The 16,992-nt window shown below is 36.8% G+C and overlaps 1 protein-coding gene across 2 annotated transcripts in view; it reads left to right on the top strand.

The window, feature by feature from the left end:
- AHI1 (Abelson helper integration site 1) overlaps positions 1 to 16,992 on the top strand; it is a 227,370-nt gene that overhangs the window by 14,824 nt on the left and 195,554 nt on the right. For both annotated transcript variants that reach the window (XM_031935545.1, XM_023230652.1), the window contains exons 5-6: positions 14,815 to 14,868; positions 16,083 to 16,642. In XM_031935545.1, the coding sequence (XP_031791405.1) occupies positions 14,815 to 14,868; positions 16,083 to 16,642 (614 nt within the window). The remainder of the gene's footprint in view (positions 1 to 14,814; positions 14,869 to 16,082; positions 16,643 to 16,992) is intronic.

Below are 16,992 nucleotides of genomic sequence, written 5' to 3'. Positions count from 1 at the left end.
ACTAAATTTAAAAAGCCTTAAATGGGCTGGGTTTGGTGGCTCACGCCTGTAATGCCAGCACTTTGGGAGGCTGAGGTGGGCGGATCACGAGGTCAGGAGTTCGAGACCAGCCCAACCAACATAGTGCAACCCGGTCTCTACTAAAAATACAAAAAAAAAAAAAATTAGCCAAGTGTGGTGGCAGACACCTGTAATCCCAGTTACTTGGGAGGCTGAGACAGGAGAATCACTTGAGGCTGGGAGGTGGAGGTTACAGTGAGCCAAGATCGCACCACTGACTCCAGCCTGGGTGACAGAGTGAGACTCTGTCTCAAAAAAAAAAAAAAAAAAAAAAAAGCCTTGAATGGATTATACTGGTTGAAGTAATTTCAGTGTATCCCAGAGCAAAGCCCAGCAATATTTAAAGGATTGCCAACAAAATCCAGCCACCAACAATGTAAAATTTATAATGTCAGATATTCAATCAAATCTACCTGGCATTTAAAAAAAGAAAGATAACCTGACCTGTTACCAAAAGATGAGTCAATCAATAGAAACAGACTCTAGGAGAGGAACAGGAAAACATAAAGAAGGTGTAAAAGAAAGAAATAGAACATATTTTCAAAGACCAAATCATACTTCTACAGATTAAAAAAATACAGTATTCAAAATTTTTAATTGATTGCAGTTAGCATACTGGACAATGCATTAACATTATCAGTAAACATGAAGAAATAGCAATGTAAATTATTCAAATCAAACACAAAAAAATCAGTGGTGGGCTGACATGGCCTGTCCAGGTTTATGAGAGCTGGTTGTTAAATATTAGGGAATTTTGTAAACTGGTTGTTAAACCATTAGTAACTTAAAATTGGCTATTTATGTGAATACTTACATCATGGAAGTTGGTAAACACTGGACTAGGCTTTTTGTTTGTACTGCCCTATCCTCGCTGGAGAGTTTATTTAACAGCATACCACTAAAAAAGTCCTTCGGAATAGGAGTTGGAGAGAAGGAGGAAGAGAACACCAATTACCTATAGTACAATATTAGGCATTTTAACTTATGTGTACTTGAAACCTGAGGAATGGGGACAGAATACATTGGAAGAAATAATGACTAAAAACTTTGTAGACTGTGTGGAAACAAAACACCCACAAATCAGGAAAGCTCAACAGGTCATAAACAGAAGAAATATGAACAAAATCATACTACAGTTGCTGAAAATGAAGGATAAATTGAAAATCTTAAAAGCAGCCAGAGAAAATAAAGATTTTTTATGTGGGAGAATAATGACAGCAGACTTCTCGTCAGAAACTATTCTAGCTAAAAGACAATGGAATAATATTTTAAAATACTGAATAAAAAAATTGTCAACCTAAAATTCTCTGTCCTCAAAAAGTTTCTATTTCACCTTCATTTTTGCGAGGAGACATATCTTGCAAAAATGAAGGTGAAATAAAAACTTTTTGAGGTGTACAAAAGCTGAAAGAATTTGTCAGTAAACCTGTAGTACAAGAAAGTGTTTAAAAAAAAGAAAGACAATGCCAAGTGGACATTTTGATTTACAATAAAGAGGAGCACAACAAATAGTAAACATGCTATAGAAGGATTTTCTCTTACTAAAAAATCTCTTTAAAAGATACTTTTTAAAGCAAGAATAATTAGTTTTTTTTTTGTAGGATTTATAATAAATGGTGAGTATCCCTAACCTGAAATCCGAAATGGTCAAGAATCCAAAACATTTTGAGCATGATTATGCTCAAAGGAAATGCTCATTGGAGTATTTTGGATTTTGAATTTTAGATTAGGAATGTTGAACCAGTAAATATAATGCATATATACAAAATCCAAAGAAATCTGAAACGCTTTTTGTCTCAAGCATTTTGGATAAGGGATATTCAACCTGTATTTGTAGAAGTAAATGATTTAACAACGGTCTTAGTTTTCTGTTACTTATAACAGAATACCAGAAACGTAATTTATTAAGAAAAGGAATTTATTTCTTGCAGGTTTTAAGGCTGAGAAGTCCAAGGTCAAGGGTTCACATCTGATGAGAACCTTTTTGCTGGTGAGGACTCTGCAGTCCCAAAGCAGTACAGAGCATCATATGCCAAGAGGGCTGAATGTGTTAGCCTAAGTCTGCTTCTTATAAAGTTACCAGCCCCACCGTTATGATGCTCCTCTAATCCAGCAATCCCCAACCATTTTGGCACCAGGGGCCAGTTTTGTGGAAGACAGCTTTTCCATGGCGGGGGCCAGGGATGATGGTTTCAGAATGAAAGTGTTCCACTTCAGATCGTCAGGTATTAGTTAGATTCTCATAAGGAAATGTGCAACCTAGGTCCCTTGCATGCGTCGTTTATAATAGGGTTGATGCTCCTGTGAGAATCTAATGCTGCCACTGATCTGACAGGAGGTGGAGCTCAGCCAATAATGCTCTCGCCCATCACTTACTTCCTGCTATGTGGTCTGATTCGTAAAAGGCCATGGACAAGCACCACTCTGAGGCCTGGGGCATGGGGACCCCTGCCCTAATCCGTTAGCCCATTAATCCATAAATTGGTTAATCCATTGATGGATTAATCTGCTCATGAGGGCAAAGTCCTCATGACTCAATCACCACTAAAAGGCCTCAACTTTCAATACTGCCAAATTATGGACTAAATTTTAATGTGAGTTTTTGAGAGGACAAATGTTCAGACGTAAGACCAACATAGCACAAAGTATGGGAGGAAATAAATAGAAGTATACTTTTGTGAGTTTCTTCTTTTTTCTTTTTTTTTTAAGACAGGGTCTCGCTCTGTCACCCAGGCTGGAGTGCAGTGGTGAGATCACAGCTCACTGCAGCCTTGACTTTCTCGGCTTAAGCAATCCTCCCACCTCCACGCCCTCAATAGCTGGGACTACAGGTGCACACCGCCACATCTGGGTAATTTTTGTTTTTTCTGTAGAGACAGGGTCTCACTATGTTGCCCAGTCTGGTCTTGAACTTCTAGGTCCATGTGATCATCCTGCCTTGCATTCCCAATGTGCTGCAATTACAGGTGTGAGCCACCGTGCCTGGCTGAATTTCTTAAAATATATGTGAAGTGGCATTATTTAATGGTAGAACATTGTATTAGTCTTCTCTCGCTGCTATAAAGAGCTAACTGAGACTGGGTAATTTATGAAGAAAAGAGATTTAGTCACCTTACAGTTCAGCATACTATATTGAAGGGGGACATTGCTGGGGAGGCCTCCGGACGCTACAATCATGGTGGAAGGGGAGGCAGGCAGTTTTCACATGGCCAGACCTGGAGAGAGAGCGAGCAAAGGGAGAAGTACTACACTTTCAAACAAAGGAATCTCAGGAGAACTCAAGAGAGCAGCAGGAGGGAAGTCCACACCCATGATTCAGTCACCTCCCACCTGGTCCCTCTTTCAACATGTGGTAGTAATTCACCATGAGATTTGGGTGGATACACAGAGCCAAACCGTATCATTCCACCCCTGGCCTCTCCCAAATCTCATGTCCTTCTCACATTTCAAAACACAATCATGCTTTCTCAACAGTTCCCCAAGTCTTACCTTATTTCAACATTAACCCGAAATTCCACAGTCTAAAATCTCATCTGACACAAGGCATGTCTCTTCCATGAGCCTGTAAAATAAAAAACAAGTTAGTTACTTCTGAGATACAATGTGGGGATAGGGATTGGGTCAATGCTCCCATTTCAAAAGTAAGAGATTGGCTAAAACAGAGGGGCTATAGGCCCCATGCAAGTCCAAAACCCAGCAGGGCAGTCATTAAATTTTAAAGCTCCAAAATAATCTCCTTTGACTTCATGTCTAACATCTAGACCACACTGACACAAGGGGTAGACTCCCAAGGCCTTGGACAGCTCTACCCTGTGGCTCTGCATGGTAAAGCCCCTGCAGCTGCTTTCACCGGCTGGCATTGAGTGCCTATGGCTTTTCCAGGTGCATGGTGCAAACTGTCTGGATCTACAGTTCTGAGCTCTGGAGGACAGTGGCCCTTTTGTCACAACTCTACCAGGCAGTGCCCCACTGGAGACTCTTGTGTGGGAACTCTAACCCCACATTTCCCTTCTGCACTGCCATAGTAGAGGTTCTCCATGAGGGTTCCACCCCTGCAGTGGACTTCTATCTGGATGTCCCAATATTTCCATACATCCTCTAAAATCTAGGCAGGGGTTTCCAAACCTCAGCTCTTGCCTTCTGCACACCCACAGGCTCAATAGCACATGAAAGCTGCCGAGACATGGGGCTTTCACCCTCTGAATTAATAGCCCGAGCTGTCTCTTGGCCCCTTTTAGCCATAACTGGAGCCAGAGCAGCTGGGACACAGGTCCCCATGTCTCGAGGCTGCACAGAGCAGCGAGGCCCTGGGCCTGGCCCATGAATCCATTTTTCCCTCCTAGGCTTCCAGGCCTGTGATAGGAAGGGCTCTGTGAAGGTCTCTGAAATGACCTGGGGGCATTTTCCCCATTGTCTGTGCATTAACATTTGGCTTTTCTTTATGGAAATTTCTGAAACCTAGAATTCCTCCTCAGAAAATTAGTTGTTCTTTTTAACCTCTTGGTCAGGCTCCAAATTTTCCAAACTTTTGTACCTGCTTCCCTTTTAAATATAAATTCCTGCTTCAGGTCATTTCTTTCTTTATGCAAATGAGCACAGTTTTCTAGAAGCAACTAGGCCACATCTGAACACTTTGCTGCTTAGACGTTTCTTCCACCAGATACCCTAAATCATCTCTCTCAAGTTCAGTGCTCCACATATCTCTAGAGTAGGGGCACAACGCCACCAGTCTCTGCTAAAGCATAGCAAGAGCGGCCTTTGCTCTAGTTCCCAATAAGTTCTTCGTCTCCATCTGAGACCTTGTCAGCTTGGCCATCTCTGTTCATATCAGTATCTGCATTTTGGTCATAACCATTTAACAAGTCTTTCTGGAGTTCCAAACTTTGCTGTCTTCTGAGCCCTTCAAACTGTTCCAACTTTTGCCTGTTACCCAGTTCTAAAGTCACTTGCACATTTTCAGGTATCTTTATAGCAATGTCCCACTTCTCTGGTACCAATTTTCATATTAGTCCATTCTCACACTGCTCTAAAGAACTACCTGAAGCTGGACACCATGGCTCACGCCTGTAATCCCAGCACTTTGGGAGGCCAAGGTAGGCAGATTACCTGAGGTCAGGAGTTTGAGACTAGCCTGGCCAACATGGTGAAACGCTGTCTGTACTAAAAATAAAAAAATTGGCCGGGTGTGATGGCCCATTCCTGTAGTCCCAGCTACTCAGGAGGCTGAGGCAGGAGAACTGCTTGAAGCTGGGAGGCAGCGGCTACAGTGAGCCCAGGTGACACCACTGCACTCCATCCTGGGCAACAGAGTGGAGACTGGGTAATTTATGAGAAAAGAGGTTTAACAGACTCACAGTTCAACAGGCTATACAGAAGGCATAGCTGGGGAGACCTCAGGAAATTTATATTCATGGTGAAAGGTGATGGGGAAGCGGGCATGGACTTCACATGGCCAGAGCAGGAGAGAGAGAGAGAGTGCAAAGGAGGACATGCTACACACTTTCAAACAATCAGAGCCAATCAGGTGGTGGGCACCTGTAGTCCCAGCTACTTGGGAGGCTGAGGCAGGGGAATGGCATGAACCAGGGAGGTGGAGCTTGCAGTGAGCCAAGATCACGCCACTTCACTCCAGCCTGGGTGACAGAGCGAGACTATCTCAAAAATAAAAAGAAAAAAAAAAAAAAAAAGAGGACAGAGACAAAGAACAAATAGGACAAACAAAAGGAAATAATAGACTGGTATATTTAAACTCAGCAATATCAAGAATAATTTAAATGTGGATGGTTCAAATAGACCCAATAAAAAGTAGAAAGTGTCAGATTGGCAAATAAGAACCAATTATATGTTGACCATAAGAAACTTGCTTTGAATATAAGGGCATAGGTAGGTTAATATTTAAAGGATGGAAACATATACCATGCTAACACTAGTAAAAAGAAAACTGGAGTTGTTACATTGATATCAGAGAAAGTATATTTTAGAATAAAGAATATTGCCAAAGATAAAAAGGAATTTTTTTAATGATAAAGGTGTCAGTATCAAGATATAACTGACCGTGTATGAAACTCATAACAAAGCTTCAAAATACGCAAAGCAAAAACTGATAGAATAAAATGAGAAATAGATAAATCAGCAATTACAGTTAGATATGTTAGTATTCTCTCAGAAATTAATATAACAAGTAGTCAAAAAATCAGTAAGAAAGTAGATTTCAATAACGTTGACAAATTTGAATTGAGTTTTATGAGAACATTATATCCAGCAAACACAGAATACTCATTTTCTAGTGCGTGTGGAATATTCACCAAGACAGACATCATTCTGGGCCATAATATAAGTCTACATAGCTTTATCTTATATATAAATATTAAATTAAACTTTTAAATATAAAAGAATTTTTTTTAATAATACAAAATGTTTTCTTAGGCCACAACAGAATCAAATTAGAAATAGTTAACCAAAAGTTATCTACAGTGTCACCAAGTATTTGGAAATTCAATAAGACCCCAGATCAATATATTGAAGAAGAAAACACAAAAGAAATTATAACATATTTTGAACTCGCTAAAAATGAAATTACAGCATATCAAAATTTATGGAATGCTGATGAAGCATTACTTAGAAGGAAACTTGTAGCATTATATTAAAAATGAGGAATGGTCTAAGATCCATCATTAAAGCTTTCACCTTAAAAAAGTAAGAACAACAACTTAGACAAAATAAACACAGGATAGAAATAAGAATTTGAGTATAAATCAGTGAAATAGAAAACCTCAGTAAATCCAAATGCAACTTTTTAAAAGAAGAATAAAATTGATTATCATATGTGTTGGGGATTTCCATGGCTACCCCCAGGCTTGATAATTCACTAGAGAGACTCACAGGACCCAAAAGCTGTTATACCCACACCATTTATTACAGCAAAAGGATACAGATTAAAATCAGCAAAGGGAAAAGGTGCATGGGACACAGCCCAGGAGAAACCAGATGCAAGCTTTCAGGTGCACCCCCCTAGTAGAGTTGCAAGGGACTCACTCAATTCCTCCAACAACATGTGACAAAATGTGCAAAGTGTTGCCACCCAGGGAAGCTCACCCAAGCCTTGATGTTCATGGTGTTGTGTAGAGGGCTGTGTGGGTTTTGTGTAGAGACAGTGCATTCAGTGCCTGTGTCACCAACCTCAGCTGCTCAGACTCCAAACCCCCAAAGCAAAAACACATGGTCACCATAAATCACATTGCTAATATAAGCTTTCCGGTGAAACTGTTACAGTGAGGCCCAAGGCTTCAGGCATTTAGAAACACTCTTATCAAGCACAACATTTCAAGGACTGGTCCTAAAAATAGGCCCTTCTTGGGATTTGCAGTTTTTTAGCAACCCAGGCTCATGAGTTAACTGTTTTCTGTACTACCTGTAACCAGGCTGATCAGGAAACAAGGAAAGAAGACGCAAATTGCCAATATCAGGATTGTAAGAGGGTATTCACTTTAGATGCTACAGACCTTAAAAGAATAATAAGAGTATTATGAGTAACTTTATGATAATAAATTTAGCAGTTTAGATGGAATGTATAAATTACGTGCAGGGCGCAAACTACTGAAGCTCACTCAAAAAGAAATAGATAACTTGAACATTGTATATCTTTTTAAAGAAACAGAATCTGCAGTTAAAAATCCTTTGTCAAAGGAAACTACTCCCAGGTGGCTTCATCAGTAACTTTTCGCAAACATTTGATGAAAAAATAATGCCAGTTCTATACAGACTCTTCCAGACTATAAAATAAGAGGGGATCCTTGTCCACTCCTTTTTGTGGGCAATAATTACACGGCTGCCAAAACCAGACAAAGATTTCAAGAAAAATACAGACCAAAATCCCTTTTCAATATAGATGGCAAACATCTTCAGCAAAATATTAGAAAATCAATCTTATAAAAAGGATAATACCCCATGTCTTGGTGGAATTTATGTCAGGAATGTACTGTCAGTTCAGCGTTAGAAAAAGCATCCAATGTAATTCCCCATATCCAAAGATTGAATTAGAAAACTATGTGATCATCTCAATAAATGGAGAAAAAAGACTTGACAACATTTATTACTCATTCTTAAACCAACAGTAGATGGGACTTATCTAAGGTAATGAGTTATCTCAATGGATTGTTGACAGTCAGTTATAGATTGAACTCCTTGTTCTACTCATACTCTCAGTACTGCATTTGACTAGTCTAAACAAAAAAAAAAAGAATAGACAGTAACTTCCTCAACCTAATAAAGGGCATCTAAAAAATCCACAGCTAGCATCATGCTTAATGGCACAAAACTGAATGCTTTTGCTGTAAGCCTGAGCATGTGTCAGTCACTGTGTGTATTCACAATTGTATTGGAGACCCTGACAAATGCAGTAATGCAATTTTTAAAGGCATACAGATTGTAAAGGAAAAAGCAAACTGTGTATTCTCCGATTACGTAATTGTCTATGTTAATAACTCAAAAAATTTACAAAAAAGTGCTACTAGAGTTACAGATGGTTCTTATAATGGGATTATGTCCTTTGTAAACTGAAAGTATTGTAAGTTGAAAATGTATTCAATACACCTAACCAACTAAACACCGTAGCTTGACCGAGCCTACCTTAAGTGTGCTCAGAACATTTACATTAGCCTACAGTTGTGCAAAATTAATACCAAGCCTGTTTTGTAATAAAGTGTTGAATAACTCACATAATTTATTAAATACTGTACTAAAAGTGAATAACAGAATAATTGTATAGATACTTGGAAGTATGGTTTCTACTGAATGCATGTTTATGCACCATCATAAAGTCAAAAAAATCATATGTCGAACCATCATAAATAGAACCATTATTATTCAGGCACCATCTGTATTAGGGAGGTTAGCAGAATATATGGTCAATGTGTAAAAACCAATTGTATTTCTATACCACTAATGAATCACTTGAAATTAAATTTTAAAATAATTTATAATAGCAAAAATAATGTGTGGCATTCAGGGATAAATTTATCAAAAATGTTCAAGAGTTGTACACTGAACCCCTCATAGTGCTGAAAATAAAGACCTAACTAAATAGATATTCGTGTTCATGGATCAGAAGAATCAACATTGTCAAATGTCCATTCTGTGACAAGTTATCTGTTGATTTAATTCAATCCTAATCAATATGCCAGGAGACTTTTTTTTTTCTTGAAAATCTAAATGAAAAATAGACAAATTAGCAATTACAGTTAGATCTGTCAGTATCCTGTCTCAGAAATTAATAGAACAAGTAGTCAAAAAATCAGAAATTTATTGGGAAATGTAAACAACAGACCTAGAATAGCCAAAATAATTTTGAAAAAGAAGAACAAAGTTGGAATTAGACTTTCTGATTCAAAACTCATTATAAAGCAATAGTGATGAAGACAATCTGGAATTGTCATAAAGGTAGGCATATAAATCAGTAGAGCAGAATAGAATATAGAAATAGATTCAAATATTTATGTTCAACTGACTCTTGACAAAGTTGCCAAGGTAATTCACTAAAGGAAAGGATAATCTTTTCAACAAATGATCCTGAAACAATCAGATATTCATGTATAATAAACTTGGGACCATGTCATGTTTAAAAATTAACTGGAAGTAGATCAAAGACGTATATACGAGCTAAAACTGTATAACTTATAAGAGAAACATAGGATAATTGTAACCTTGGGTTAAGCAAAGATTTCTCAGGATACAAAAACACGAACCATAAAAGAAAAAAGGGCTACATTGGACTTTGTGAAAATTGAAAGCATTGCTATGGAAATGAAAATGTTTTATAGCTGTAGGTTTGGATAAAATATTTTTAAAGCACTCTCTGATAAAATGTTGTATCTAGAATATTTTAAGAGCTCCTACAGCTCACTGATATGAAAACAAACGGCCTAATAAAAAAGGGCAAAAGATCTGGACACTTAACCGAAGAAGAGCTATAGACAGCAAATAGGCACATGTAAAGAGTCTTGCTGTCATAGTAATTAGGAAAATGAAGTTTAAAACAATACTGAGGTACTGTTGGACACCTCATACAACAGCTACAAAACAAAAATTGACAGTATTAAGTGCAGACAAGGATGGTAAGTAACTGGAACTCTTAGAAATTGCTGATAAAAATGCAAAATAGTACAGCCAGTTTGAGAAGCTGTTTAAGCTGTTTGGCAATTGTTTAATAAGTTAAATATCTACTTACCATGTAGCACAGCAATTTCCACTTCTGGATATTTACCCAAGAGAAGTGAAAACATTTCTAATACTAGCACAAAACTGGAAATAATTCACATCTATTAATTGGTGTATGGAGAAACAAAATGTGGCATATAACTGTACAATGGAATACTACTCCACAAAAATGGAATAAACTGCTATAAATACAGCAACATGGATGAATCCTAAAACCTTTGTGCTGAATGAAGGAAACTAGACACAAAAGGCTATCGATGGTATAATTTCATTTATGTGGAAGTCTAGGCAAGGCAAAACTATTGTGATACCAGATCAGTGGTTGAGTAGGGACAGAACATGGAGGGAAGGCGTTGACTCTGTAACAGGACATGTGGAATGATGGAAATGTTCAATGTCATAATTATGGTGGTGGTCACATGACTGTATACATTTGCCAAAATTCATTTAATTATACAATTAAAATTGGTGAATTTTATTGATGTAAGCTATATCTTAATAAAGCTGATTTTAATAGCACACAAACCAAAGCAAAAAACCCCGAATTGTTTAAAGAGGTAAAAGATGGGCAAAGATATAATAGGAACATGAGTGAACAAATGTATTTGGGATGTTTCAAAATTCAAACATAATTTGATCCTTGAAACAAAGGAGACTTTTTTTTTTAAACAATGGTACAGTACAACTAGAAGTTAACAAAAGTTTATGATTTACAAACTACTTGGGAATTTATCCCATAAAGCTGTTAGAGAGGGAAAGGAAATCAAAACCGCAAAAAGAGGCTATTTAAAAAGTAATGAAAGTGTCAGTGTAATGCTATGAAAGGTAGAGATGCTACTGAAGCTACTCTGGGAACTTCATTCACTGCAGTATTTAAAAAACAACTAAAGAAAAAGACAAATTAATAATAAATATAAAGTCATAAAATTAATGTTATTAGTGCAAAGGCTGACAGATCAATAGTAAATAAACAAAAAACAGCCTTTTCCGATTAGCTTGCCTGGAGTTTCAATTTTAAAATTTTTTCCTTGAGACTAAATCTTTCTTCTCTTTCTAATTCTTGATTAGGTCTTTTTCTAATTATTTCCTTCAGGAGTATACTCACAATTTGTATATATTGGTGCTATATTATTGGTACTCACTGAAAAGTAGAAATAAAAATTTGCATATGCCCCATTTTAACATAATGGAAATTCAAGGTTACTGAGGTATGAATGAAGTCATAGAAAAAGAACATTCTGAAAAAAATAGCAATTTTTAAAAATGTTATTTTATATTCCTGGATACATGTGTAGGACTTGCAAGTTTGTTACATAGGTAACAAACCTATCAAACTGTCACCTAGGTATTAAGCCACATATGCATTAGCTTTTTATCCTGATGCCCTCCCTCCCCCAGATTCCCTGACAGGCCCCAGTGTTTGTTTTCCTCTCCCTGTGTCCATGTGTTCTCACTGTTCAGCTCCCACTTGGAAGCGATAACATGCAGTGTTTGGTTTACTGTTCCTGCCTTTTATCCATGTCCCTACATGATCTCCTTCCTTTTTATGACTGATTAGTATTCCTTGGTGTGTATGTACCACATTTTCTTTATCCAGTCTATCATCGATGAACATTTGGGTTGATTCCATGTCTTTGCTATTGTGAATAGTGCTTTGGTGAACATATGCACACGTGTATCTTTATAATAGAATGATTTATATTCCTTTGGGTATATGCCTAGTAATGGGATTGCTGGATCCAATAGTAATTCTGGTTCTAGGTCTTTGAGGAATCGCCACAGTGTCTTCCACAGTGGTTGAACTAACACCACCAACAGTGTAAAAGCATTCCTATTTTTCCATAGTTTCACCAGCGTCTGTTGTTTCTTGACTTTTTAATAATTGCCATTCTGACTGGTGTGAGATGGTATCTCATTGTGGTTTTGATTTGCATTTCTCTAACCATCAGTGATGTTGACCTTTTTATCATGTTTGTTGGCCACATGAATGTCTTCTTTTGAGAAGTGTGTATTCATGTCCTTTGCCCACTTTTTTATGGGGTTGTTTGGTTTTTTGTTATAAATTTGTTTAAGTTTCTTGTAGGTACTAGATATTAGACCTTTGTCAAATGGATAGATTACAAGAATTTTCTCCCATTCTGGAGGTTGTCTGTTCACTCTGATGATAGTTTCTTTTGCTGTGCAGAAGCTCTTTTATTAGATCCCATTTGTCAATTTTTGCTTTTATTGCAGTTGCTGTTGACATTTTTTGTTATGAAATCTTTGCCTGTGCCTATGTCCTGGATCGTATTGCCTAGATTTTCTTCTAGGGTTTTCACAGTTCTGGGTTTTACATTTAAGTGTTGAATCTATGTTGAGTTAATTTTTGTATAAGGTGTGAGGCAGGGGTCCAGTTTCAATGTTCTGCATGTGGCTAGCCAGTTTTCCCAGCACCACTTTTAAATAGGGAATCCTTTCCCTATTGCTTGTTTTTGTCAGGTTTGTCATATATAAGATGGTTGATGTGTAGCCTTATTTCTGATGTCTTATTTCTGTTCCATTGGTCTATATGTCTGTTTTTGTATCTGTACCATGCTGTTTTGTTTACTCCAGTATAGTTTGAAGTCAGGTGGTATGATGTCTCCAGCTTTGTTCTTTTTGTTTAGGATTGTCTTGGCTATATAGGCTCTTTTTTGTTTCCGTATGAATTTTAAAGTAGTTTTTTCTAATTCTGTGAAGAATGTCAATGGTAGTTTAATAAGAATAGCATAGGATCTATAAATTACTTTGGGCGGTATGGCTGTGGATTTGTCATAAATGGCCTGTAAGTACCTTGTTTATTGAATGTTGAATTTTATCGAAGACCTTTTCCTGTGTCTATTCAGATAATCATATGGTTTTTGTCTTTAGTTCTGTTCATGTGATGAATTGTGTTTATTGATTTGTGTATGTTGAACCAGCCTTGCATCCCGTGGATGAAGCCGACTTGATGGTGGTGGATAAGTTTTTTGATGTGCTGCTGGATTTGGTTCCCAGTATTTTATTGAGGATTTTTGCATCGATGTTCGTCAGGGATATTGGCCTTAACGTTTTTTTCTTTCTTTGTTGTGTCTCTGCCAGGTTTTGGTATCAGAATGATGCTGGCCTCATAAAATTAGTCAGGGAGTAGCCCCTCCTTTTCAATTGTTTGAAATAGTTTCAGTAGAAATGGTACCTGTTCCGTTTTGTACCTCTGGTAGAATTCAGCTGTAAATCCGTCTGGTCCTGGGCTTTTTTTGATTGGTTGTTTGTAGGCTATTTATTACTGCCTCAGTTTCAGAACTTGTATATTAGTCTATTCAGGGATTCAACTTCTTCCTGGTTCAGTGTTGGGAGGGTGTATGTGTCCAGCAATTTATCCATTTCTTCTAGTTTTTCTAGTTTATTTGCATAGAGGTGTTTATAGTATTCTCTGATGGTTGTCTGCATTTCTGTGGGGTCAATAGGGATATCCCCTGTATCATTTTTTATTGTGTCTCTTTGATTCTAAAGTGATTCTTGTGTCTCAACCTCCCAAGTAGCTGAGATTACAGGTGTGCACCATCATGCCTGGCTAATTTTTGTATTTTTGATAGAGATAGGGTTTCACCATGTTGGCCAGGCTGATCTCGAACTCCTGACCTCATGTGATCCACCTGCCTCAGCCTCCCAAGCTGCTGGGATTACAGACGTGAGCCAGCATGCCCAGCCTCATTGATTTTTTGAAGGGTTTTTTTGTGTCTCTGTATCCTTCATTTCTGCTCTGATCTTGGTTATTTCTTGTCTTCTGCTAGCTTTGGGTTTTGTGTGTGTGTGTGTGTGTATTTTGTGGGTTTTTTTCCTTATTTATTTATTTATTTTTACAATTTAAAATTAAATATTGCTTCTAAAACAGAACATGTGAAAATAAACTTTTTTTTAAAAGAGAAATGTTATTTTTATTAGATTTGATTGGTGAAGTTTTTTTGGAGCCTATGGCATCATAATTTGCCCTCAAAGAACAGATAGAATTTGGAAACATATTTTAGGTGAGCAAAAGAGTCTTAGAGATGGTAAGATTTTAGATATATATTGGGAAACTAGTTCTTTCAGCATTTTTAAAATCACCTTCTTATGTACATTGGATATTTTTTAACTACTTTTAAAATATGGGGAATTTCAAAGGTCAAACTCTGGTATGTATTGTTAAGTTTATTCACTTCTGGCACATTTCTCCATTTTGATTTTAGATTCATCTTGTAGCACCAAATGTTAACATGTAACATTCATACATTACAATGTAACATTCTGCACAACAAAATGAATCCAAAGTGTTAGTCCAAAATGTTAATCTGAAGTTATATTCAGAGATTATTAATGAAATTCTGGAAGCATAAATTATGAGAGTACTCAGCAAGTGCTCTAAAATAGTATCACTATGTCCATATAAAAAACTAAATAATCTTCCCAATAATTACACATTGTTGAACATTAATTAGAGTTTTTCTTTATACAACCAATCTATGCTTAGCTGAAACTTTGTTATTATGTCTTCTTTTTTAGCCTGACACTATTAGAAGCAATCCTCACTGTATTAAAGAAACTACAGGTGATGATGTAAGTACTGCTGACACTAACAGCCTGAAGAAGAGCATGAGAGTCACTAAAAACAAATTGAGGAACATACAGTCAGCAATGGTTTTTGTCCATTCTGTTTTTCAACACATCTGTTAAACTTTTATTTCTATTATTCAGAATTTTATTTTGATATCAACAGTTGGGTTTTCTTGGTCCAGTATGCTTTTGCATTTCTTTATTAATATTAATTATACTTATTTAAAATTCTTATTTAAGATACATATTTTCCTTTGGTGTTCATTTATTTATTGTGTTTGATTTGGTGGCTTTCCTTCATTGTGCTACCTTCCTTTAGTGTTTGTTAATTTTCCGTTGTCAAGCCATCTTTATATTTGAGAATGTCTGTTCTGTTCCTTGTTGGTTGTTTTTAACATGGTCTGCCTCTGCAGTTTATGGGAATTGTACCTACCTGAAGCATACTGCCCTTTCTCTCTGTGCTGCCATGCTTAAGCCATGGGTGAAAGTCAGCACAAATGGAGATGGGAAGCAGAGCTGTTCATCCCAGCTCCTTGATTGGTCATCCTTTGGTCTATCTAGTTTATCCCCTCCTCCTCCTTATATTACTTGACTCTTATCCTTATTTATTTTTTTCCATTACAAATATATCTCATTATAAATAACTTTAATTGGGGAAAGAGGTACAAGATTGTGCTTAGTCTGTCACTGGATTTAACTTAATATGTAATATTTAGCAGCATTCTAGTGATAGATTTAGTGTAGGGTGATCTTAGAGCTGTAGACTTTTGGTTTTACAGTGTAATTATGAAGCAAAATAAATGACCCATGTGTATTTCCTATTGGGTTAGCTGAAATGTCAATTCAGTGGCTCTTTTGGCAATTTCTCAAGTATCTGTTAATTATATTAGAGTGTATATCATGAGGAAAATATGTATGAGGAAAATAGCATTTGAGATTTGAGCAGTTAATTCACTTCTTAAAGGTCCTTAAGTACTTTTTTCCTATGTCAATTAACTCATTTCATCTGAAGTTACATTCAGAGATTGCTTATCGAATTCTGGAAGCATAAATTATGAGAGTACTCAAATGCTCTAAAATAGTATCACTGTGTCCCGGTGAAAAACTAAATAATCCTCCCAATAATTCCACATTGTCAAACATGAATTATTAGGTTTTTCTTTATATAACTAATCTATGCGTAACTGAAACTTTGTTATCATGTCTTCTTTTCCTAGCCTGACACTGTTAGAAGCAATTTTCTCCATATTAAAGAAACTACAAGTGATGATGTAAGTGCTACTAACACTAACAACCTGAAGAAGACCATGAGAGTCGCTAAAAACAAATTGAGGAACACACAGTCAGCAACTGAAAATCCTGATGATGATGTTAGTGTAGAGGAAGACAAACAAGGAAAGCCAAATAAAAAGGTGGTAAAGACGGTGCCCCAGTTGACTACACAAGACATGAAACCGGAAACTCCTGAGAAGGAAGTTGATTCTACACACCAGAAAGTGCATGCAAAGCCACAGCCAGGCATTTATCATCAGAAAAGTGAGAAGGCAAATGAGGGAAGAGAAGAGAATGATTTAGAAGGGGACGAAGAGCTGATGCAAGCATATCAGCGCCATGTAACTGAAGAAATGGCAAAGGAGATTAAGAAGAAAATAAGAAAAAAACTGAAAGAACAGTTGACTTACTTTCCCTCAGATACTTTATTCCATGATGACAAATCAAGCAGTGAAAAAAAGAAAAAGAAAAAGAAAGTTCCAGTCCTCTCTAAAGCTGAAACAAGGTATTTTTACATTGATAAATGTAAAATATCCTCTTAGAAAAACACTCTATTATTTTCAGGGTTTGAATATTATCTGTGGTTTAACAAAGAAAATTTTTAGGCTTTTATTTGGAGACATTGCCACTAAGATAAGAACACCTAGCTTTTACGTAGCACCTTACTATGTACGAGGTGCTTTACAAGAAGTAACTCATTTATTTCTTATGACAATCTTATGAGGAAAAGTAATATTCTTCCTATCTTGCTGATGAGGCAACTGAAGTACAGAACTAGTAAGAGGCTGAGCCAGAACCTTGTCTCTACCCTGAACTACTCACTTACATCTGCTTTCAAAGTAATAGCAACCTAAT

This window comes from Piliocolobus tephrosceles, chromosome 5 (genome assembly GCF_002776525.5).
Source record: "Piliocolobus tephrosceles isolate RC106 chromosome 5, ASM277652v3, whole genome shotgun sequence".
In the NCBI taxonomy this organism is placed as follows: domain Eukaryota; kingdom Metazoa; phylum Chordata; class Mammalia; order Primates; family Cercopithecidae; genus Piliocolobus; species Piliocolobus tephrosceles.
This window is presented reverse-complemented; position numbering and strand designations above follow the sequence as displayed.